The following is a 24,140-nucleotide window of genomic DNA, read 5'->3' as shown; positions in this document are numbered from 1 at the left end:
CTTACGCGGGTGAAACCGCGGGCGCAGTTAGTGGACTATAAAATACGGATAAAAAAATTTATGTAAAGTTTAAAACTTTATATAACGAAAACTGCTAATGTTCGATGGGCAAACAGTCACACAAAACAAAGAACACACAAGGAGCGGAATTTAATACGCTTAATTAAATCGAAATAATATTGGTTGACGACGTACATTTGTACAGCTGATGCCATTAACTTATATTGTGAAACTACCTATTATTGTTTTTAGAGAAATAATTAGTCAGTATGAATATTCAGGTTTTTCTTTCACCCACACGAAATGTACGTCACAGTTAATATTACGTCTAAGTTGGTATACAAAACGCCAATAGCGTAACTTGATAAGTTTAATTTTCATATTATTGTAATAGACTTACAATATTTGCCGATATTATTCTATTTGTGCAAACATAATAATCGCAGAATGTGCATTTAATTGTAGATATATAATTTACTATTATATATTGGAAATAATTTATTTTAATAAAACATACTGGTTATAAATCAATCAAGGTGAAATATTTGTTCTAGAAACAACAGATCGAATCATCCATACGCAATTACTTCAAGCCTAAATATCATTTTACTTCGTCCTTTATACCAAATATTCAAAAACCCAACATACGTCCGATTATTATCTCTATCTATTATATCAAATTCTCGTGTCACAATGTTAGTTACCAAACTCCTCCGAAACGGCTAGACAGATTCATGAAATTTTGTGTGCATATCGGGTCGGGTCTGAGAATCGCCCACCAACATCTATTTTTCATCCCCCTAAATGATAAAAGTTTGGCAGAACAGCGTTTGCCCGGTCAGCTAGTATAAGTATGTTAAAGTTCTCTCTTACCGATTCGTCAATTTTCTTGAATTGCCAATTCCACTGCACCGGATATAGGAAAGGTCGATGGTCAAAACGATTGTCATCCGGGCTATAAGTTTCCGCGTGATATGATGGCGTCAGAATCGTCATTTTGTGACGATTTATCGCGTAGCAACGGAAGAAGTGCTTCACTTTATCTGCCACCTGAAAGGCGCAACAACAGTATGTGTAATATTAATTAATAAGCTGTTAACTATCCTCAGAGATACAAAAAGTATACATTTATCTTCTAATACATTCACAACATTGAAATTTTGTATGTTACATGTATGTATCCTACTAATGGTTTTGTAGGTATGGATGGATGGAAGTATGTTACTCTTTCATGGGAAAACAGCTTATCGTATCCATACGAAATTTGGTACGGAGATATATAGTCTGGATTAGCACATATTCTTCACCTGCGTACCACGCGAGTGACGACGCGGGTTACAGCTAGTATAATAACCTTTATGCGTTACGTTGTTCGTGCGGACTTTGGTAGTCTGGTATAGTCACAGAGAAAAAAAAAATAGATACAATGCTTTACTAAGATCTCTTCTCAAATTGTTCTATATAATAATATATTATTTCTGTACTTTTTTCGTCGACACTGAGCTAATGATTTTTTATCCAATATCTACAACATAGCAATACTACCTCTTGGGGGGTACATTCGTTCCATGTGTGCACTAGTTTCTGGAACATTCCAAATGGCCCGCAAGAATACATTTTCCTCAATCGGCCGAATTCAGATAGTTCGTTGTACGTCATACCCATGTCTTGTTCGTCAGTTTGCGTGATCTTTCCTTGAGTCAAGGGCTCTAACTCCGCAGTGGGCGGAGCGTCTAGTATATCTAAAAGGGATGGCAAAGAAAATCTGGAAAAAAAGAAAAAAAGAAAAAAAAGGAAAAAAATCAAATATATACTTAGTATATCTTTTACAGAATCAAATCGATTTTGATGAAGTTTACTCAATTTAAAACACAAGGCAATTTTTTATATATATGTAGTAAAAGCATATTATTCACTCCGAAATTATACAGATAATCTACCATATTTTAGGCCATTTTTGCACTTACATAAAATCTGGTATAAACTTAACTTCAAGCAAGAGAGAGGAATATGCATGAGAATGTATTTTTATGATGGTTTTAAGATAAAAAACAAATAACACACTCACCTCCTTTCAGCGAAGCGCAAAAACGATTTCAAATCGGTCTTAGAAATCCCGCCAATCGGGTTCACGTCAGCACTAGAACAGTCATACTTTGTGAGATACCCCCTTAAAGCCTCGTCCACGTTGGACGAACCCAACACTAGCAAGCAGCCTGGCTTTCCCCGCACCCAGAGCATCAGTTGGGCGAATAAGTATGAGAATACCATGCGTAGTCGAGCCTAAAATATAAACAATTTTAAAGGACAAATTTAACAAACTTATGGTACAATTTTAGTAGAAGATTTTAGACGCTACAAAAATATAAAAAAAATTAAAATTTAATATATTTTAATATCAGTAATGTATAATCTATACTAATATTATATAGCTGAAGAGTTTGTTTGTTTGAACGCACTAATCTCAGGATCTACTGGTCCGATTTAAAAAATTCTTTCAGTGTTAGACAGCCCATTTATTGAGGAAGGCTTGGGCTTTATATCTATCACGGGCGAAACCGGGGCGGACACCTAGTTTTAAATAAATTGACATCGTGACTAAGTAAATAAACGCCTACTGGCAATGGAATATTCATAATATTATTCATAATAACTATCTTCATTAAAAATATATGAAATGAACCATGAATGTAACCTTAAGAAACCTTGGCAATAGCTTTATACAATGTTACCTGAATATTTTGCAAAGCGAGATTCTCTCGAGGGCAACCTCCATTCGTCTTAAACCTCGGTACAAGTCCAGTCGCAGTTTGAAATATACCGATCACCGCACTAACTGCAGAGTCGATTAGTATCGGAAAATGATAGCTCCCTATTTCACTGGACAACTAAAATAATGTTTGATTATTAGATTAATGCAATAGTGTTCTTTAACACAAGGGGATAAGGTATAATCGCTTACACGAAAAAGTGCAATATGATACCTAAGATTTTCATAGAAAAATTACATACGTAATTATTTATTCTAAACATTGATGTTTTAGTTGCAAAGAATCTTCCGATAAATTGATCTTCTTGAAACAACATCTTGAAAAAAGTAACTAATACAACACAAAAATTGTCATTAATTATCTTAAAAAAAATATTACAATATTTGAATACATAATATGACAGATACATGCAGTTGTAATGCTGTCTTGAAGTGTAAAATTTATTAAAAATAAAAACAACCTGCTTAGCTCTCTGTTTCGTGTCTTCACTCGAATTCTCAGTGGCCATGTAACACGTGACCAGTATTCTATTGCAAAGTTCCATCGGATCTCTTGGGGTGTAATCTGACTCCGACACGATCTTACGAATGTCGGACAGAACTTGGCTATCTGAAAGGTAACATACAAAAACTTATCAATCGACAACATTGTCATGTTTTAAAGACCATGAAGTTAAAAAAATCGTTTCTTTATGCTATTGTGACTATTGAAAATATATTATATATTTTATCGCATATTTTTTAATTAATTCTCATCTATATGCTGTCAGTTGTACACTTATACTGTCGGAGGCCCGTTTCCTTTTCCTCCCCCGTCCTAGTCCATTCCTTCTTTCCAGTCGTTAATCCTTTCCTATTCCCTTACCCCATAAAAGCGGGCAGCGCATTCGCAGAGGTGCTACCTTTGCGAATGTTTATGGGCGGTGGTGATCGCTTACCATCCGGCGAACCACCAGCTCAGTTGCCCGCTATGACATAAAAAAAACTACTACTACTCATTTACAGTAATATCAGAACTTATTTACTTACTACAGTGTTTTATTAAAACTAAACTAGCACAGGGTAAAATGTAACCTTGGAACCGTAAAAATGACGCCCGCGTTGGCACTAACGACATTTTTAAATAAGACATTTTTTTCTCATAAATTTCTTCTCACGATAGCTCTACATTTTAAATGAAACAAGTTAATTTATTGCCAACTGTACAACAATAATCCAACGCTCTTATTTAATTGTGGAAGATATTGTTTGGGTTAATGCAAATTAAATTCTACTGCTTAAAACATAAGAACGCAAAACAATAATAAATGCAAGATTTATATATACGTATTACATCATCATACGTATCAGAGAAAACAACATATTGTATGCTTATTTCACGGTATAACACATCGGCGCCGTGGCTTAGTTGGTTAAAGCGCCTGTCTAGTAAACAGGAGATCGTGAGTTCGAATCTCGCCGGTGCCTAGTGGGTTCATATATCTTTTGAATTTTTTTTTTCTTTTTAAATTGATGTTCTAGAGCTGTGAAATATTCGTTCTATAATAATTTAAAAATTTTGATGACATTTTTATTTCTGCTACATTTTTGAGAAACAAAAATTGTTTGCGATGTTGAATTTATCACAGAATATAAATACAGTATTATTAGTAGCAATACATACGAATAACCGTTATTAATTAAAGTTTTTAAAATCGTATACGTTTTTAATTAAAGTTTTTAAAATCGTTCACGAGTTCAATAGATTAAATGTATTCATTGTTTATCATTATTTTTGTTGTTGATTGAATTTATTTTAAAGATTATCCCATTGGGCACTGATTAACCTATTCGTAAAATGCATTAGATAAGGGCACTCGCAAAAGCCACTAGTTTATTTGTCACTTATTACCAAAAGATTAAAAATATTTTTTCATGTTAAGTAACGATAAGTTTTTATAGACCTATTTCACAATTTTGAAGTGTATTGCGAGTAGACTAAATTGCCAATATTGCAACCTTTGCTTTTTTATAGAATAGAATAATTCTAAATTTCAATTTGATTTACTAACATAGTTTTTAAGCATATTTCTACTAACAAAATGAGGTTTTATATTATTTGCCCAAATAAATGAATGTTATTGCTATTATAAATATCGATATACTAACGAAAATTGACGGATGATTTTGTATTAGATAAAAAAATATTATTCTGAGAATTTATGATTTAAATATTTGGTTATTAAGATAACATTAAAAACTACGTAGTCTATTATTTGCCTTATCTACCTATTTATAGAAAATAGGACAAAAAAGTAGCGCGATCGACGACTCTACCGTTTTGATAATATGTAATGTAAATTATTTATTTCTATACGATATTTATTTAGAATATGGGAGTCCGACATAACCAGCGCCCCTTCCGGAGCCTTGGGTTTGCGTAGTGTTCGAAACGTCGGGTCAAATAATATGATGAATAAAATACAACGTTTAAATGCGTTAAAATCATTAGTTTCTAGATGAAACATCGAAATAAAGCAACGTTTGGCGCGGCCATAAATTGGATGAGTGACTAATATTTATTTGCAGTTGCTCTTAAGCGTTATTATTGTTTATTCACAGTTCGACACGTGGAGAGCCGAAGCTAATTTTAAATATAGAGGGGACATTGCCACTCCTACATTTGGTTTATTTTTTACTTACCTCCTTTTTGTACTGCATCACAAATTTGCATACACATAGAGAATACGATACAAGCAGTGCTCGATGAGTCCACCCCACCACTTAGGGGCAGAAAGAAGCCCCCTTGGCCCGATCTTCGTAAATAATCCCACAGCCAACATGCTGGTCCTATACAAATAATAATAGAAATGAACTATTTAAAGTGCGACCAAGATAAAATGTTGCAACGTTAGTTACAAAAAAATCTAAGATTAAAATATGGAATTTGGGATGGGTTGGTATTGGAGAAGGAAATTATTTGTAACAAATCTTCTACTATGTAAGAATAAGTCGGGTTTTCCTTCCTGACGCTATAACTCCAGAACGCACGAACCGATTTCCACGGTTTTGCATTCGTTGAAAAGGTTGAACACTGTATTTGCAAGTGATGACTAGATAAAGAACCGGTTTATTTAATTTTATCATTCCCGCGAATAACAGATAGTGTTAACATATGAGTACATATATTTACCTACTCCTTTGATGTTTTAACTGTGATATTCACATCGCAAAATCATATTTTTAAATAGCATAAAATTTTGATTTGATAAAGTTTTACAAATTTTCCATATATACGGCAAGTGTAAAATGTGTATTTACTATTTATATATATTTATTTGTGTATTAATAAATAATATAAAGGGTTCATGAAAACGCAATAAGTACATACTACCGTAGTTCTACTCACCCATTGCAATTTCTTCCTCTGGTGTTAAATACTGCCATTCAATTGGTGGACTGACAACTAGGTGAATATCTTCATCGTCAGATAATGCAAAGTTTACCGTGATCCTTGGGAAGGGTGGGTTCGAAGCGGCCAGATGAGACCTAGACCGTATCCTTGTACGGTACGACCTAATGTCTTCGAGGTCGATCGTGGCAGTAACGACCTCCTAAAACGTGTATTTTATGGTATGCTGTAGCTCGCGTTATCGTTAGCTTTTATTTATGATTTAAATAAAATCAAATTAAACACACGCTAACAGTTAGGTAATAGATACGTTATTATGGTTATGATGAAGGAACCCTAAGAGGGTTTGGAAGTTTTAGTCCAACAGACATTTTACTGAAAATATAACCAATTACTACAAAATTATACTCAATGATCAGAAATTGTTGGTTTTTCGTGATCAGAAATTTATACAAAGCTAGAGGTCCATCCCAGCTTTGCCCATAGAACAAAGCCTATATCACGCAGTGAGGATGCAGCTTTCTAATGGTGAAAGAATACTTGAAATCCGTCCAGCAGCTTTTGTGTTTCCTCTTTATAATATTGGTATGGTATATCTATCTTGATAGATTATGTCTGAAGAGTTGAGGCGGAGGCAAATGAGTTCAAAGTAAGTAACAATCATGTAAGGTAATAACCAAATAAATACAGTTAACAGTTAAAACGGTTTTTTTGAGTTGAATAAAAAAAATGAGATTATGGCTTCGACTTCGTAAATTTGGGATATATTGCTCTACGAACTACTACAGTTTACGTATGTATAAGCCATTTTAATATACAGAAGCACAAGGCCATGGTCTTTAGAAGGCCATACGGTACCCACACTATAACCAACCAGAATTATAAGGCTCAAATCCCTTTCGAAAAATAAATTAAAAGTCCTATACAAACTGATAATATGAAAGCACACACACACCACATCTTGAAGTGAAAATTGCAATCCTCTACTGACGACTTCACCATTCACCGCTACACACGAGCAGCCATTGAAATAAATCCTTTGCCCGTCACACCCTCGTAAATTACTGAACAAGTACGCCCCGCCGCTTTTGAACGTCGCACTTTTTACTAAATCCACGGTCACATAAGCTTTTCGCAGTTCCATGTAACTGCCGGAACCGTTACATATAATTTCCACGCCGTCGAGGCCCAGAGGTATGTGGCGACTGTAAAAATGGTTTATGTGCATACCATACAAAATGGACAAAGTTAGTTTTTCTTTATCTAGAATTAATACTATCCGTTTCAACATAAGCTTAACTTAATAACTCTTACACGTATACTAGGACGTCCTTAAATTTAATCCTATAAGCATTCCATAATTGTACGGCACTAAAAACTAGATAGCTGATGAAGTCCTTTATGTCTTCAGATACCATAAATCAAATTTACGTTAATTCAGTATCTTATTCAATGAATTACCTCTGAGGATTCCATAGTTCTTCACAAATTTCAAAACCAATACATGTATCCTTAGTAGCGATAACAGCATCACCAATTGGAACTGTAGTTTGATTTGTTATCGTTGTGATCATCCTTGGCAAATAATAATCTTCCACTTGCCTCTCCTTTGTGGAAGAAAATTATGAAATGACTATTAAAGTTGTTACGCATACATACATGTTATAAAAAAATTATTTATATACTATAAAAAACTTTACGCTTACACCACTGTGTCACAAATATTGATCGAGCTTGTTAAAGTACAATATATAAGTAGTATATATTACAGCGTAGCACAGTGATGGTAGCCCACTCCGAACATTCAGTGTATTCCACCGCAGTCATTTGTTTAAATATAACACATAGTAAAGAGTAAAATTTTAAATACAGAGCTCGATAATAATTATATTATTACTTTTAAATATTTGTTTACCCACCTTTGTCCAACAAGAGAACCATCGAGATTCTCTGTAGTTACCGTCCTCACAAAGCGTCATCTTTGGACGAATTAACAATATCTTTTTGTTCAAAAAAACTACACGACAATTATATGATACATTACGATGCTGAACAGGCATACCAACATCTATGAGTATATTTTCACATGTTGAAGAATTAAGCAACTCCGACAGAACCTGCCAGCTATGGAGAAATGTATCTGGCTCGTGGAAATGATCCTCGCAGCTATAACCACTACAATACATGAGTATTACTTAATTAAGTATAATAAATACATGATACTAAATACATACAACGATCATAACAAAAAATAACAATACATTAGCGAAGCAAAATTACCATATCTCTAATTCAGGTCCAGTACGATATAGAGCTCCCAACTCTTTTGCTTCTTGAATAGATTGAAGAATCCTGCTTAGATTTCCCTCAAAATCCAAAGCCCACTGATTAAGAGTACAGGTAGCTACAACCACTTTACGACCCATATTTTTTATTCTAAAACAAGTTAAAATATAAATTATTTATATAGGTGAAGTGAGGTATGGGTTGGTAAATTTAAGTATGAAGAATTGTGTTAAGAGCTTTTAGTACGTAGGGGATGTTTCATTGATAATAATAATTGACAAAGCACTGATCGATCCGCACCAAGCGGTGCCAGGGCGCGGCCAATCACCTCCGTATTTCACTTCTCAATCCCTACCGCCCTTTTACGTTGTCTACGCATAATAAAGGGTAAGTTTACCCTTCTAGTATATTGTATATAGTGTGTTATTAAAGTTGTTTTAGGTCTTAATGTTCGCGGGACATTTATATTGTTAGACAAGACAATACGAAAACGAACATATAGCCGAGGTCACATTTTTCATATTGCAATTAGAGTTTAACAAATCATGACACGGTCGACAAGTCTTACTTATTTACTATTATATATATAGCTGTGCTCGCGGCTGGATTGCGTGGTCAAATAAAATTAAACGTTGCCATTCAAATGGTTACATGTAAAATTTTTAATATAGCGCAATGTAATTATAAATTTCGGAGTGATTTAAATACGCATTATAATGGATCTTTATTTACGATCTTAGCCTACGTCGCTCTTACCCACACTATCCTCCTATCCCCAGATACAAAAATCGTACCATAAAACGCTCCGTTGCAACGTGACGCTTAGACAAAAAAACAAAAACACTTTCGCATTTATAATATCAGTAAAAATTTAAGGAAATTTCATGTGTATACAACAAAACAAGTAGTCTGCGAAACACTTTTCAAGTAGGTAACATCGATATTAAAAATTATTCGCATAAAAGGTGTCAATACACACTTTTTAATGGCTCAATCAGCATTGGTATAATTTAGTAATTATTCTCAAATTTAAACTTCGACACTGAGAGCACACGTTTTTATCTCTCACACAAAATATAGCAAAAACCATTAACAATCTCTTAATTTAATAATGTTTTGTTAGGTACTATCGATTTCACTAGTGTCGTTACCGTAGAGACCGTTCTGTATCATACATACTCCATATAGCTATAAATCTATTATTATAAAATATGTACTAACAACTAAAATATAAAAATCATTTGTTTTGAGCAAGGTCTATTTATGTAGTTCTAAATAGTTGTTAAACTTCATTTGTGCTTCAAATACAATTGTAGGACAATTTAAAAACTTCCAAATTAATAGGATCAACGGAACATAAAATCCTCTGTATAGGTATATAAGACATTACATTACATTTATTACTTTTTATATACTCCAGTACAAGTTTTAAATAACGACAGTCGTCTACAAGAATTGATTGAAGCTAAATGTCTGGCTTTTGCCTATAACTTTGTTAGATAGTTTTCTTCGCATGTCTACGTGAAAAAGTTTAACGATTACGAAGTTTGCACGTTTCCATCTAACTTTAACACTTTACCGAGAAGTGCAGTCACCTTTCGGATTTACGTGGAATAGTAGCGTAACCTACAGTGCTAATAAATTGGTGGAGTTTTTTAAATAATTAAGTATAACGAGAAAATAAGACCTGGAAGTGAATGTTTTTGTATTTCTTTGATATTGAAATCATAAATTAATAGAAATTAACTAATGCAAACTGCGGTACAGGAAGACTGCGGTGGGTATCTATGTACAATTTTTGTATATATAATAATAAAACGTAATAAATTTACTATTTCAACAATTTACTCTTAAAACTATAATTAATTTGGCTAGATTAAAATCTAATTTAAAAATAATAATAATATCAATTTTTATGGATTATAATTATTTAGAAGGTACAGACATATATAGAATAATAGTCATTTAGCTTTAATTTTGTGATTAGCCAATAAAATCTGCCTCGCTGACGCAAGCTATCGTCACTTCGCAGATAGCATGATAGTAACGTGACATCAGGCTTTCATTTTCAAACCACCATAACTTTACATCGCCCCCGAAAAACTTCAGTATAATTTCGTGCGTCGCTCTACACGCCAGGTTACACGACAACGAAAATCAATCGGATATCACCACACAAAATTTTTGTGCAACCATGGCGACTGAAAGTACAACGCTTCGAAATGCCGCGATAAGATTAAATAGCTAAGAGTTCCAAACTTTGCAAGTTCATATTTGATTTACTACAATGTTATGGTGGAAACAATTGGAACGCGTCCAAGAAAACGTTATGATGATTGAGAGAGAGGAACAAAGGAGAGAGTTTGCTGAAAAAACAACACTTACTCTAAACTTGCCCAGCAGGGATCCGGTTTTGAGGGACAATATTTTATTAGCGAATTTAGATCAAGTAAAAACATTGCAAGCTTCATTATTTCCTATTTGTAATAAAGGTACACAAAAACAAAGATTGGAAAAGAGGAAGACATCGATAATTTATTTCAATAGATGTCACATTTATAATAAATATATATATAAAATGGAAAATTAAAGCATAACAAACTTCGTCTATTTTTTTACTTCATATGTTCAACTTATTTTTTTTAACAACTTTGCTTTCAGGTACATTTATTTCCAACTTCCTTCAGAACAATATAAAAACAAATCAACTTGAGATAAACACAGATATTAAAACGTTTAAAACCACTGCCAAATTAAAGGAACCAAGAGATCTTTTTGCTCTGCCTAAAGAATTAGATTGTCCACAGCAAGCTCCACGGTGGCCATCAGAATGCCAAGTAAGAACACTTTTTAGTCTAGGTGCACGTGTTTTTTAACATAAGTTAAAATGCATTTTACTCTTCTATATTCAATGAAGCAGTATTCAAATAACAATTGTATCAGGTAGTCGAAGAAAGAATACAACATATTTGTTGGAGTCCGGCGTCACCTGAACCTTATTATGTGCCTACCGGAAAAGAATTAAAACCACAACCAGTTGGTGAAGAAGCTGGGACAGTAATTTTTCAATATTATCCAATGAGTGCTGTTAACTATGTGAGTTACATAAATATAGAGGAAAATATATGTGAAAATTTTGAAAATAAGTAGCACAAAAATTATTTTCCTTATGTATAACATGTTTTTTAGTTTAGTCGTTCATCTGTCGGTGGATCTCGGCTATTTTTATCAGCGTGCACAAGTGCTGGTGGAGACGATGAACTACGATTTGAATCCCGCTTTGAAAGTGGTAATCTGGCAAAAGCAATAAAGATAACATCTGCATATTATGAACTTCATCTTCGTACCGACCTATATACAAATAGACATGTGCAGTGGTTCTATTTTAAAGTCTCCAATACAAGGAAACAAATGATGTATAGGTAATATATTTACATTGTTTCAGTTATTATTATTGTGATTCACGTACAGCATTATTTATTTTACAGGTTTTCTATAGTTAATTTGTCTAAACCAGAAAGTTTATATAATGAAGGCATGCGACCTTTACTGTATTCAACCAAGGACGCTCAGTTGCATTCGATCGGTTGGAGACGATGCGGCGACAATATTGCATACTACAAGAATGATCCAACGTTAGTCATATTGCACATGATTAACTTAATAGTATATCATATACCACTCGGGACATTAAAAAACAGTCAAATTTACAGGTGCGAAGAGGAGGAACAATTTCCAAGCTATACGCTCACATTCAACATTGAATTTCCACATTCGGATGACGCTGTTTATGTTGCTCACTGTTACCCGTATACGTATTCCGATTTACAAGAATATCTTTCAAGATTACAAGCACATCCAGTCAAATCTACTTATTCAAAATTAAGGCTTCTTTGCAGAACCTTAGCAGGCAATAATGTATACTATCTTACCGTGACTGCACCGCAAAACCAAAATGAAATGGAACAAAAGGTTACAAAAATATTGAATGTTTATTTTAAATTTAATAATTTATGGTCTTATACTTTTAAAAATTTATATCTCAGAAAAAGAAGGCTGTCATTATAACTGCTAGAGTCCATCCTGGCGAAACACCAGCATCTTGGATGATGAAAGGATTCATGGACTATTTAACAGGAGATTCTAATCAAGCTCGCGAATTAAGAGAAAAATTCATATTTAAACTTGTTCCTATGCTTAATCCAGATGGGGTTGGTAAATAAAGTTTTCATAATACACTACGTTTTGTTACATCGAAATTTATAAATTTAACAATAAATTGTTCTTAACTTTATCAGGTAATTGTTGGTAACAATCGCTGTTCATTAACTGGAAAGGATTTAAATAGGCAATATCGCACCGTTATAAGAGAAACGTATCCGCCTGTTTGGCACACAAAAGTCATGATTCGCAGGTATGGCAGTAATCAGAATAAAATAATTGTTCATAAACATTAATCATGCTATATTTTATCCTTACTAGATTGCAGGAGGAATGTGGAATAGCAATGTATGTAGACCTTCATGCTCATTCCCGTAAACATAACATCTTCATCTATGGTTGCGAAAGTAGAAGAAATTCAGATAAGCGTTTACAAGAACAGGTTTTTCCTCTAATGTTACATAAAAACGCAGCCGACAAAGTATGTTTCGATCAAATGGCTACCCATATTTCTTACCGAAAAGAAAATTATATTTTCAGTTTTTTTTTTTTGTTTTCAGTTTTCCTTTGAACATTGCAAATTTAGAATTCAGCGTAGTAAAGAAGGTACCGCACGTGTCGTAGTTTGGATGCTTGGAATAGCTAATAGTTATACAATGGAAGCATCTTTTGGAGGATCAGAACTTGGTAGCAGAATGTCTACTCACTTTTCGGTTCAAGACTATGAAAGTCTAGGAAAAACATTTTGCGAAACTCTCCTTGATTTTTATGATGACGACCCCAGTAAAGAGAGATTAAGGAATAAAATAGTCACACGCCTTTTAAAGGAAGGATCGAATGCAGACGAGCCAACTAATATTGATCTGTCAGACTATTCAAGGCAATTTTTATTTATTTATTTAGAAACATTTAGAAACAAGCAGATTATTTAAATGAATAATTAAATAACTAGAGACTTTTTGAGTAAAAAATTACTTTTACAGTGATGAGGGTGATACTTCCAGTAGTAGTTCGGAGGGTGTGGTTATAAGACCAAAAATTGGCGTTACCCAATCTGCACCACCACCGTCACCACTTTTTCCGGATATAAATAGATCAAATGAGGTTTGTACAAAACTAAATTCAAAACAGTTTTATAATACGAAAGGATAATATAAATGAATGAATTATTAAAATACATTATTTCAGAGGCCAAGGCGGCAGCAAATTCAACAGGAAAAACCTAATAAACATCAAAAGAAGAAAACAAAACGTGAAGCTCTAAAAGTACTTAAAAACTATATTGACTAAATTTATAATCAATTAGTCATCATCAAGTTGGTATTGCTTTTTTACTTTTGTTTACTTTCTAATTTTTAGGTCCCAAGAGCAACAATAGATTTAACATCCGATGCAATGACTGACCTGTCCTCTGATTGCGATTCAATTGAAGAAAATTTAAGCCCTGTGAGAAGAGTGCACAAACTTTTGCAAACGTCTAATAAAAATAAACCCCGTCGAAAAAAGAAAATGCCTCCAGAGCTTAAAATTCTTCCTGCCCCGGTATTACAAATTAAAAGTTAATTAGTTTCCTGCTGATTGCATTTATTTATATCTAACTATTGACAGTATCGTTCTATTTATTTTAGACAAGTGATTCTCCTTTTAATTCGGACCGTGAGAAAAAACCCAAATGTAGAAGACCAAGAAGTGTATCTATGTTCGACGACACGATTCAAAAACCCAAACTAAACCCCGCGTCGTGGCATCAATTTAGGCGTTTACCACCGCCAAGGTAAGCAACATGTTCACAACCGAGTATTTGTAACTTTAAATTTATGATTTCCTTATACAATATTTAGCCATCATCATCACCAATTCATATTTGTTCCTACATTTTGGTGCACATGCCTCCTGTGAAGGTCCAGCCTATACGCCTACTAATTGCCTATGAAAAAGTATTATAAGTTGTATATAAATAACACATTATTTGTAGACGCCTAGCAGAAATCAAAAGCAGAAACACACAACCATCTGAATTGCAAGTAAAATTGAACGCATTAAAGAAAAATTTTTGGACTGGATTACAGGAAGATGAGAAAGGTCCTTTATCGTGGGGTATTTCAAGTTTTGCAATGAATTCTTACTTCACAGACAGTGAAGCATTGCTCAGGTAATGAAATCATCAAAACATCTTATATACTTAAAAGATGTAAAAAAACATGTTTAACTGGTAACTTCTATTCAAAAAGGTGTACATTTACATTTAGGGCATATTAAGTGACAATGAAGCTTTCCATAAAAATTACTATCCGCATCTGACAATGTGACTGTGCATCAGGCCTATGTTCAACACTCTCTAATACCCATATAATTTTTATGACCCACGTCAGGCCTTCCAGTTTATCCAATATAACTTTTTTTCTGTGGTTTTGACTTTGAAAAAAATGTTTGAAATGCTTCCCTTTAAAAGAATGTTAATAACAACACCAATAAGATTTGTAAAAATTATAATATTACTATCTGATTGGTAGTACTCGTGCTCCTGTTGCGTCTTGGTGAAAAGTAAGTAGCAAGCGGCGGTCATCGCAAATGTGACCGCGCAACTCTAACGGATATTCAATATTTTGTTCACAGAGACCATAGGATTAATTTCATATATAATATAAAAAAATACAATCAAATTGTTATGAATCTGTTATTAACAAAATATAATGTCATGTTTACTGTAACGTATTTGCAGATCATGTTCAAAGAAATTAGAAGAGTTAGAAGATGAAAAAAAGAAAAAGAAAGACACAAAGAAGACGAAAAAGTACAAATCAAAAAAGGTTTCATTGAAAGTACCATCTCTTGAAGATGCATTAGAACCAATTAACAAAACCAGTAAAACATATAAAAAGAAGGGAAAGTGAGTAATTTAATTAAAAGCTTTTTTTATTTCAAAATGAGTATATTTTGAATGTAATTTCCAAAGTAATTAGTTGAACACTAGTCTACCAACAATCTGATAGGTAGAGTGATGAACTGAAAAGAAATGGGAATTCAAATCATTTCATATTCAAGTTTTTCCTGTAATTTCTTAAACATAGAAGAACTGCAAAATAATGCTATAAAATTAACAAGAATAATTCAATTGCATTTGCACTTCCTTATTACAGGTTAAAACACAGTAAAACAGAGATTGCTCAGTTAAACAATACAAGCTTCACTGAAATACCAAGAAATAACCAATCTCTTCAACGACCAAGTCTTCTTGAAAATAAACAAGCTAAATCAACATTTAGAAAAGGAGCTTATGTAGCAACTGCGATTCAAACAAAAAAATTAAAACAGAAAGAAGCAAAAATTATATCGGACAACTCTGATTCTGAAAATTCTATACAATCTAGAAGAAAGGTGAAGAAAAAAGGGAAGAGCTTTAAAAACAAAACAAAAGATGCAACCAGAAAATAGATTTTAAGGTGTCAAATATTAATTTTTATAAGAATCTAGTAAGGTTATCAATTGTTACATTTATTAAGTGTATATTGTCAAATAGTATGATAAATACATAAAAAAAATGTATTATTCTGTTGTATTAGGTACAACAGAATAATACAATTTTTTTTGTTCTCACTGTCACAATTTTTACCAAAAAATATACATAGAAACATCATCAAAATTATAAAATAAATCTATTAATAAATATCAAATGTAACAAGCAAAAATTTTTAAGTACCATGTGGTATTTTATTACACTTCATTATTTAATTTTCAGTGCTTGTATATCGTTTTTTGCTTGTTGTGGTTATATTATATGTATTTAGCTAGGACAATATTTAATTAAAGTAGATTGAAATTATAAACGATTATTTTACACCATTAAATTTGTGTAAACTTTTACTTGGCATGGCTACTATTCTTAAAGATAAAATATTATACTATCTTTATCGTTATTTTAAATAAAGCTAGATTAATTAATATGAAAATTTTACTAGTTTTTAAATGTATCTTGCTACTTACGTACTACAGTGTTGTAAGGGTGTTATAATCAAATACTATTCTAAAATCTCATGTTAAATTAAAAAAATATATATATACATTTGTTATTATTGCATATCTCGTTGCTCTTGCACTTTGACTTTTGAGTTTGACAACACGTCAAAAAACACTGATTGAGCTTATATACGTCTACGACATTGACAGACCTCCAATTCAAAGCTGCACAGAGTAGTTTATGGCTTTAATATACTACGACGAGTAACTACTAACTAGTTTTTTTATCTGTGAGTACGACTGCGTACGTGAATATACAAAGAGTTGTATAATAGTACGGATATGAGCATGGCTATTGATGCTCATTTTGCTGGATGTAGCCAAAACACTAAAAATTAAACATACTCTTTAATTTATCACCATAGACTATAATACTCTTATACTGATTCTCACTAACCCACGTATAAAAATAGAAAAAACGCACCAAGTGTGAGATTGATAGATAAATGTTCAGTATTATCTATTATTTACAAGTCGCAGAAAATTGTATGATTTCACCATTTACAAACGATCGGCATGTTTAGAAATTAAAATTTTTCAAACGTCCACAAAGACCCAGTTGTGCTCTGAAACTATATCCAAACTTCTATTAAAATGCATAATGATATTAAAAAGCTGAAGGTTTATTTGTTTGTTTGTTTGACGCTAATTTCAGAAACTCTTTCGCTATTTGATTTGTACACATAAGTACGTACGTTATAAGCTATATACCACGCGTGAAGTCGGTGCGGACCGCTGGTAATATAATATTTTTAACAATTTTGGAAAAAACACTTTTGCCCGATTTGGCCCGTGTTCGTAAAAATAATACAAAGAGCAGCTTAAAAAATAAAATTCAGTTCGTGATTTTCGTTATAATCTCGTTTATTCAATATACACTAACACACATTTGTCAACCAGCTAGTTTGGTTTAAATTATTCATAACGGAACAAAAAGATGATGAAACCGGTGTGTTTGCAGAAAAGGCTAATATACGAAGTTCGCCATTTTCAGAAAACTGAAGTGCATTGCTAACTCTCGTTCCAGATGACGTGTAGCCTGGGGTTTGTGGTTCACCTGATATAGGATTGAAAGGACCACATCTAGTTTTTGCCAAGATACATGATGTTACATTGGTGTAAAAACGAACATTATCGGCATCAACTGTTATATTCACACCAGTTCTAGCTTCTCTCGTGCACTGCGTGATCTTTAAAAATTGAATAATTATTAATAGCTTATAAAAATTATGTGTGTGCGTTCTATATTTAGCTATTCAGCACTTACCAAATTCATTGAATTTGTTCTTCTTAAGCAACGCACAAAATCGCAATATCCCATATAACATCCAGAGGGTTGAACATTTAAAGCTGATGTCGATAAAGCCTAGTGATTGCAATAATAATAGCGAGATTATCAGAAATGTAAAAAAGAAATAATTTGTGATGTGTAATGAAACTTGTACGTATACAATATCTGTCAATATTTAAATATATTTTTAGTAAAAACATCCAAAAAATTTACCATTAGCGCTGTTGCACAGCTAGAATACGATGTATTGGCAAAATATTGTACGGCGCATACACTCAATGCGTTTAATTCTTGAGGACCCTGAAATAAATATGTCACGAAGTTATAGATGTTCAACAATTATTCATACTTTATTGACCAACAATATTAATAGAAACATACCTCCGGCATAGACGTCACTCTAGAAAAACAAGATATGCAAGCGTCACGATTAGTTACGTTCGTAGGTTGAGCAGTGCTACATACTAAATTCAATAAATATTGAAGTTGTGCCCTAGAAATAAATTAAATAAAAATAAATGATGAACCCAGTAAAATTATTTTGATTTGAAGTTCTTCTAAAAGTACCCATTCGACGGACATAATGTTGATAGTTTTTGAGTTTTCCATTGCAGTAATTTATTTTTAACATCGCTTAGATCAAAGATTCCATTCGACGCCACTCCAATCTAGAAATTTAGAAAGATATAAATGAGAATTTTAAAAGCAATAATAACTTAATAATAATATCTATATTTCTAACCTCATTGAAATTTAAGTTTTGGTCCTTCCATTGTAGGACATGATTTTTAATCTCATTAAGGTCTATGAAAGTACCATGAACCCATATTAAATTCTAGAAATAAAAACAATGAAAATTTTACTATTAAAAACAACTATTATAAAAAAATGTATTGAACATTGCTTAATATTTTAAGTATTTAGATGTGATGTTTTTACTTACTAACAATATGAGACAAATAAAACCGTATTCAACTTTGTACATTTTTATTTTTCATAAGAATTTCACTAAGTAACATTTAATTTCCTGACCAAACTGTGAATGAGCGAAAAAATTTGTTTGAATACACAGTTGCATTTAAAGGAATATAGAATGTAATAACTATTAAATTGTAGTATTTTTTCAAAGCACGAACTGTGTCAATTTCTTTTTCCGAGAGCAGTTCCGTATAAACCGTACACTATAAAATCCATATAAATATTTGTTTAATGTTAATCTTTTTCATCAAGTTATTAATAATAATAATATGCTCTCAGGGCACCTTGTTGCGTGTTGTTGGGGATGAGCGACCTCGCGTACCTGAATGTTCCCGGGGAAAGTCCATGTCTTCATTTCCGGCTTGCCTTAACTGGCTGGCTGGAGTGAAGCTTGATGAGGACAAGACCCCCACCTCTTGCTTGCCATAGCATAGTGTTGAGTCGCCAGAGATTTTAGCTCGAAGGGTGGTTTCGAAGCATAAGTTGCGAGCGGGCACATAGGGAAGGTAGAGAGCCCGTGATTTTTGCTTAAAGTCCAGCGACGACTCTCCACCCTTAGCTGCTCATGATATGCTATCCTCCCGTCCTATCCTTGCAGTGACTAATTTAGGCGCTCATAGAGTGAGAGGGCGAGTCACCGCCTAATTATATAGTGCAGTCATGGGCAGGCTGTGTCTAGTGTCTCACACAACCTTAAATTCTCTGACCTGTGTCCTGGATCTGTCCCCACGTAAACCTTCCAAAATATCGTGTATTATCTTTCTAGTGATACCCGCGAATTATTGAGAGATACATTATAATAATATAATAATCTTCTGTAGTATGAAGTGTTAGAGGTGTAGAAATTTATTTTAATTAGGTATTTAATTGGAAGAACTCTAAAATCTCATTGAAATATTTTAGTATCTAATATTTATTTATGCTATTGTTGCCAAAACACATTGCTTTCATGATAAAAATAATCAACTTTCCTTTTTGATTGCTCCGCTTTTATGCTCGCTCAACGACCATGAAGTCGTGAGTGTATAACATTATTGTCCCTTTGTAAATAGTGTTATATATATTTTAATTTTATAGTAACGATGGGGTTTAATATTTTGCATATGCAATTATAGATTTAGTTATCGTATTCATAAAAAAAGAGATCACGCCAAACCAATTAAAACAATATAAGTGAGTTCTAAAACCAAAAGAAGGAGGTTCTTTAATATTTTTATTTTTATTTTACATTCTTATTTTAAATATTAGGGGTTGCCACGCGTATGTTTCAATACTTCTAGGTATATTATCATATTATGTAAATGATAAAACGTGATATGATATTACGTAGAAAAATTGTATGTTTCTGCTACTTCTCATGTTGTGAGAGATTGCTTTGATACGAAACATAGTAGAATTCTATTATTTCACGCCGGTCTTCTATGGAGGTGTGGTATTTAATGCGAACAGGCCCAATTCGTAACGTAGCGTTTTCGACCACCACATAAATTTTATATGTTCATGCTATTATCCAGAGTTCTACCTGCTTGTTGATTTTGGGAGATATGACATTTTAATATTTGTCGTGATAGGTTACTATGCTCAAGTCAAGTGTCGATTACACTTTCAGACAGTTTTCATTCTAAATTCAGAATGTTGATTTCTGGCTACTTTCTGGCTGCCTGAATAATTAAGAAGCCTAATAAAAAAACCTAAAACTTCTGCAGCTTGGTTATAATAAACAGCGAAAGATTATTCAAGGCAATGATTTAAAGAACTTTATATTATTAAATCGTACTATGAAATTTCCATGAATTTCCTTTTGCCACAAATTACAACAATCTTTTTTTTTTACTTTTGCGCAAATTAGGTATTCTTTATAGTATAAAAAACAAACTCGAATCTAACCGTATGCAATTTTTTTTTTTAATCTTTAAGAAAATGTACCTATACATAAATAGACAGACAGAAAATACTGCTTATATTTTGCGAAAGCATAATTTATTATAAGTACAGAACAGCAGGAACGTGAATAGGTTATTTTATTTATATGTTTTACCTATTTAAAAAGGGTTGAGCCAAGAGATATTATAGTACTGTTGTACTTCTTCTTAATCTGTGGAGCCGGTCGAGTCTACTTCGATTATTATTGAACGTGATTTGTACTGTAACTTTTTGGTTACTCTATTGTCAATTGACATTTGTATTTTGTCATTGATTTGGTTCTGGCCCATCAGGGTTTATTAATGAGTGTGCTCCTTTCTAAATAATTAATTTATTTTTATTTTTTTGTTTCAACTTATAATGATTGAAGGCAAGGCAAATGTAAGTAGTAATTTATAGAAATTACAATGTTTTATTGATTCTGTCACTGTCATATAACCTATATTATGTTTTAGGAATTACCCGACTTTCAGGTCTTTCGAACAGTTATAAAATACTGTTTGTTCATTATCATCGTCCCTGTGGTTTCTTTCTTCCTTGTAAAGAGTTTACTATTCGATGGCTTGCTACGTTTAGAGCCAATTACAAGTAGCGTTTACTCTGCTGTCGTCGCTGTAGTTGTTCTACATATCACACTGGGCCTATACATATACAGAGCATATAGTGAGGCCGAAAAAGCTCCAACTAAGCCTGTTAAAAAGGATTAGTAACTCGAAGTCATCTTATATTACCACAAAGCTTGCAACATGGACAGTCTATACATGAAAGGAGATTTATTACAACTGCACACAAAAGATTCTGAAGTGGTAGAAGGGCGATTTTACAACATCACAACTGACAAATCTAAAATATCACTTTACAATGTGAAGGAATTGCCTTTAAATGATAAGAGTGAAGGTATATGCCACTATTATGATTCCGAGATAAGGAATATTGTAAAGCTGCAAGAAGTAAATGAACAAACATTTTTGAAAATATCTCAGAAGGAATGTGAAGAAATTTTGAAAGTTTCTAAAAAATATGTGTATATCAACCAAGTTGACAGCACTTTTCATGAGGCAATGGATGTACTAAAGCAGTATAGCTATATAGCTTTGAGTACTGATGGTGCACACATGGGAAGAAAATGTAAAATGCCATTTTTAGTGCTTTCAACTCCAGAAGAGATTTACATATTTGACATTCAAGTTATGCAATATCACGCCTTTGATGCTGGCTTAAAGAAGATACTTGAAGATGAAAGTATTAAAAAGATTGTCCATGATTGCAGAAAATTGTCTGACTGCTTATACCATAAACATAATATTAAGATTAAATCCATTTTTGACACTCAGGTTAGTACAAGCAGTCTAAACAGTCTTATAAACAAAATTTATCTAAAACTATGTCAGTTATGTGTATTTGTTATTATTATTACAGTATGTTATTGTTATTACATTTACAGGTTGGTGACCTTATTATCTCAAAGAATAAAACAGGTAGAGTTCCTGATAATGTAAAAACTTTAGCACAATGTCTCAATACTCACCTTGGCCTAAAATTGAATACTATTGATGAAAAGGTATTTATGATTAAGTGATTTTTCATTGTAATCAGAAATCGCTTATATATATATTTTTTTTTTTGATGAAATCTTTGAAATTCAGAGTGTTATACATTGAACCTATTTCAAATATCTATTTTTTGTAGATGGATATAGTGCAGTGCACTGAGCGACCCCTTTCTTCAAATATAAAAGAAAGCCTGGCTAAAAACATTGCATTCCTGCACCGTCTTTCTGAAGTTATAAACCAAGAAATGATGTTACCATTTGTAAGAGGTGTTGAATGTTTCATAGAAAGTGTGAGGTCATGTGATGATTTCAAAGCATGGGAGTTGTGTGGAAAATACAACCAGATACCAAAGGATTTCCAGAGTGCAATTGAGTATTAACAAAATTCATTCCGACTTTTGAGTAATAAATGTTAGAATTAGGATATGATTTTATTACTTTGCCAATTTTATTTATTATTATATTGTAGCTTATTTATTGCAAAGATGGTGTTGATACAAAATATGTTATTGTGAATATCAATATTTTTACAATTTAATGGAGAAGTATGTATAGGCACCTATGCCTCAAGGCATGACATAATCACTTTGATAGGCTTTTTAAGTTCTAAAAGATAGCCTACTGTATTAATCATGTCAAAAAATTAAACATGTGTTATGCTGACTGTGATTGTCGCATGTGTCTACTAGCTTTGCAAATGATAGATTGCTTTTAAATTTAATTGCAAATACATATGTATATTTTTCGATTTTACGATATATTATATTAAGATGCTAGTAATAATGTGAATGATAAAAAATGTTATAAAAAGCGATCTACGTAACAATAGACATTAAGGACTTGTTCCCAAAAAATACAGGTATTGAAACATGCCCATGATATTGCATAAAGAGTGACAAAATAAAACATACAACTTGCATAAGTATGTAAAATGTGTTAAAATCAAATGGTTAATTTTTTTCTGAGGTTATTCATTTTATACTTTACCTACTTTGAAAAACAATTATTTTAATATTGGCTGAAAATTACATGACTTAAGCACAATTTCATAAATTTTAAGTATAAAGGTAACAAGATAATCATTTTTACGACATCAAATTAAGCGTAAGATGCTTTTGTCGGTAATGGGTATGCATTCTTAAGTAATTAATCACACACCTTCACTATGTATGGTTATATTGCTTCAATAATAATAATTAAAATCTTTGTGCGTGTGTGATTGTCTTGTCGGTATTCATTATTAAAATGGGAAAGTTTCAAACAAATGTGTAAACTTGCTTTGGGGCTTAACTGCTACTTGTGTAGAAGTTTAAACAATTCTTAATCATATACTCCTACGCATTTAACACATAAAATAATGGAATGTAATATAACAATTTTAATGTAAATTTTTCGAACCTGGTTTTTGAGAGGCACAAGTAATCCAATCCAGGATCAAAAATTCTGAAATGACTGATAATGAGCAATAAAAAGCTCAGGATAAGTAAATAAAAATTGACATTTATTGCACTATTAAAGTTAATCTTTAGCCACCACTGTATTTTACAGTAATACAGTATTTATAAAACTGAGCACAGTTTGCCCAGTATTACATTTCACATTTAGAAAGCATAGAAAAATGCTCATATCTTTAAGTATAAGGAGAAAGTTGTGTCTAAAGATATTTTGCGAGGTTCTTTACAGAATTGGTATAAAAAGTGTAGCTTAAGTTGACTAAGCTTTTGTGAACTTGCTTCAATAAAAATTTGTGCTTATTGTGTTGTTTCAGTGT

The 24,140-nt window shown here is 32.4% G+C and overlaps 5 protein-coding genes and 1 non-coding gene across 7 annotated transcripts in view; 4 read left to right on the top strand and 2 right to left on the bottom strand.

The window, feature by feature from the left end:
* LOC119833520 (glutamine-dependent NAD(+) synthetase) overlaps positions 1–16,730 on the bottom strand; it is an 18,477-nt gene extending 1,747 nt beyond the window's left edge. The window contains exons 1-12 of one of the 2 annotated variants that reach the window (XM_038357568.1): positions 16,593–16,730; positions 8,442–8,597; positions 8,081–8,336; positions 7,623–7,768; positions 7,117–7,366; positions 6,159–6,363; positions 5,453–5,599; positions 3,232–3,380; positions 2,733–2,888; positions 2,069–2,283; positions 1,546–1,765; positions 874–1,050 (exon numbers count right to left, since the gene is read on the bottom strand). In XM_038357568.1, coding sequence (XP_038213496.1) covers positions 874–1,050; positions 1,546–1,765; positions 2,069–2,283; positions 2,733–2,888; positions 3,232–3,380; positions 5,453–5,599; positions 6,159–6,363; positions 7,117–7,366; positions 7,623–7,768; positions 8,081–8,336; positions 8,442–8,587 — 2,067 coding nt within the window. In that variant the 5' untranslated portion in view covers positions 8,588–8,597; positions 16,593–16,730. Of the gene's footprint in view, positions 1–873; positions 1,051–1,545; positions 1,766–2,068; positions 2,284–2,732; positions 2,889–3,231; positions 3,381–5,452; positions 5,600–6,158; positions 6,364–7,116; positions 7,367–7,622; positions 7,769–8,080; positions 8,337–8,441; positions 8,598–16,592 lie in introns of those variants that run through there. The other variant, XM_038357569.1, reaches the window with a different exon arrangement.
* On the top strand, positions 4,164–4,237 carry Trnat-agu. Its single transcript has one exon. It is a non-coding gene; the product is annotated as a tRNA-Thr (tRNA).
* Positions 10,735–16,043, top strand: LOC119833356 (cytosolic carboxypeptidase 2-like). Its single transcript, XM_038357344.1, is given in 17 exon segments — positions 10,735–10,939; positions 11,109–11,284; positions 11,391–11,543; positions 11,637–11,869; positions 11,936–12,082; positions 12,161–12,419; positions 12,494–12,658; positions 12,746–12,861; positions 12,930–13,089; positions 13,169–13,488; positions 13,592–13,712; positions 13,797–13,874; positions 13,968–14,150; positions 14,237–14,382; positions 14,584–14,768; positions 15,321–15,498; positions 15,749–16,043. Coding segments are annotated over 17 exon segments (3,120 nt in total).
* A 751-nt stretch (positions 16,731–17,481) lies between the features above and the next one.
* On the bottom strand, positions 17,482–18,595 carry LOC119833513. Its single transcript, XM_038357540.1, has 5 exons — positions 18,484–18,595; positions 18,298–18,409; positions 18,130–18,216; positions 17,893–17,991; positions 17,482–17,815 (listed from the first exon to the last, which is right to left on the bottom strand). Exons 2-5 carry the CDS (start codon positions 18,304–18,306, stop codon positions 17,504–17,506), a joined length of 507 nt encoding a protein of 168 aa, XP_038213468.1. The 5' UTR covers positions 18,307–18,409; positions 18,484–18,595; the 3' UTR covers positions 17,482–17,503.
* A 2,442-nt stretch (positions 18,596–21,037) lies between these two features.
* On the top strand, positions 21,038–21,529 carry LOC119833183 (vacuolar ATPase assembly integral membrane protein VMA21 homolog). Its single transcript, XM_038357078.1, has 2 exons — positions 21,038–21,198; positions 21,273–21,529. The coding sequence occupies exons 1-2, from the start codon at positions 21,178–21,180 to the stop codon at positions 21,522–21,524; spliced, it is 273 nt and encodes a 90-aa protein (XP_038213006.1). The 5' UTR covers positions 21,038–21,177; the 3' UTR covers positions 21,525–21,529.
* On the top strand, positions 21,526–22,795 carry LOC119833182 (piRNA biogenesis protein EXD1-like). Its single transcript, XM_038357076.1, has 3 exons — positions 21,526–22,151; positions 22,262–22,378; positions 22,507–22,795. Exons 1-3 carry the CDS (start codon positions 21,564–21,566, stop codon positions 22,747–22,749), a joined length of 948 nt encoding a protein of 315 aa, XP_038213004.1. The 5' UTR covers positions 21,526–21,563; the 3' UTR covers positions 22,750–22,795.
* Positions 22,796–24,140: the final 1,345 nt, after the last annotated feature.

Source organism: Zerene cesonia, chromosome 17 (genome assembly GCF_012273895.1).
Source record: "Zerene cesonia ecotype Mississippi chromosome 17, Zerene_cesonia_1.1, whole genome shotgun sequence".
NCBI classification, from domain to species: domain Eukaryota; kingdom Metazoa; phylum Arthropoda; class Insecta; order Lepidoptera; family Pieridae; genus Zerene; species Zerene cesonia.
Note: the sequence above shows the minus strand (reverse complement) of the source record. Positions and strands in the feature narration are given on the sequence as shown.

Bases quoted from the DNA above. Each gene is read 5' to 3' on its own strand.
- LOC119833513 (XM_038357540.1), bottom strand. The intron at 17,992-18,129 runs GTAAATTTTTTG...TGCAATCACTAG, and splicing joins GCTGTGCAACAGCGCTAATG to GCTTTATCGACATCAGCTTT. The intron at 17,816-17,892 runs GTAAGTGCTGAA...CAATTTTTAAAG, and splicing joins GAACAAATTCAATGAATTTG to ATCACGCAGTGCACGAGAGA.
- LOC119833183 (XM_038357078.1), top strand. From the start codon at position 21,178: ATGATTGAAGGCAAGGCAAAT. The intron at 21,199-21,272 runs GTAAGTAGTAAT...ATTATGTTTTAG, and splicing joins TGATTGAAGGCAAGGCAAAT to GAATTACCCGACTTTCAGGT.
- LOC119833182 (XM_038357076.1), top strand. From the start codon at position 21,564: ATGGACAGTCTATACATGAAAGGAGATTTATTACAACTGCACACAAAA. The intron at 22,152-22,261 runs GTTAGTACAAGC...TTACATTTACAG, and splicing joins AATCCATTTTTGACACTCAG to GTTGGTGACCTTATTATCTC. The intron at 22,379-22,506 runs GTATTTATGATT...TATTTTTTGTAG, and splicing joins TGAATACTATTGATGAAAAG to ATGGATATAGTGCAGTGCAC.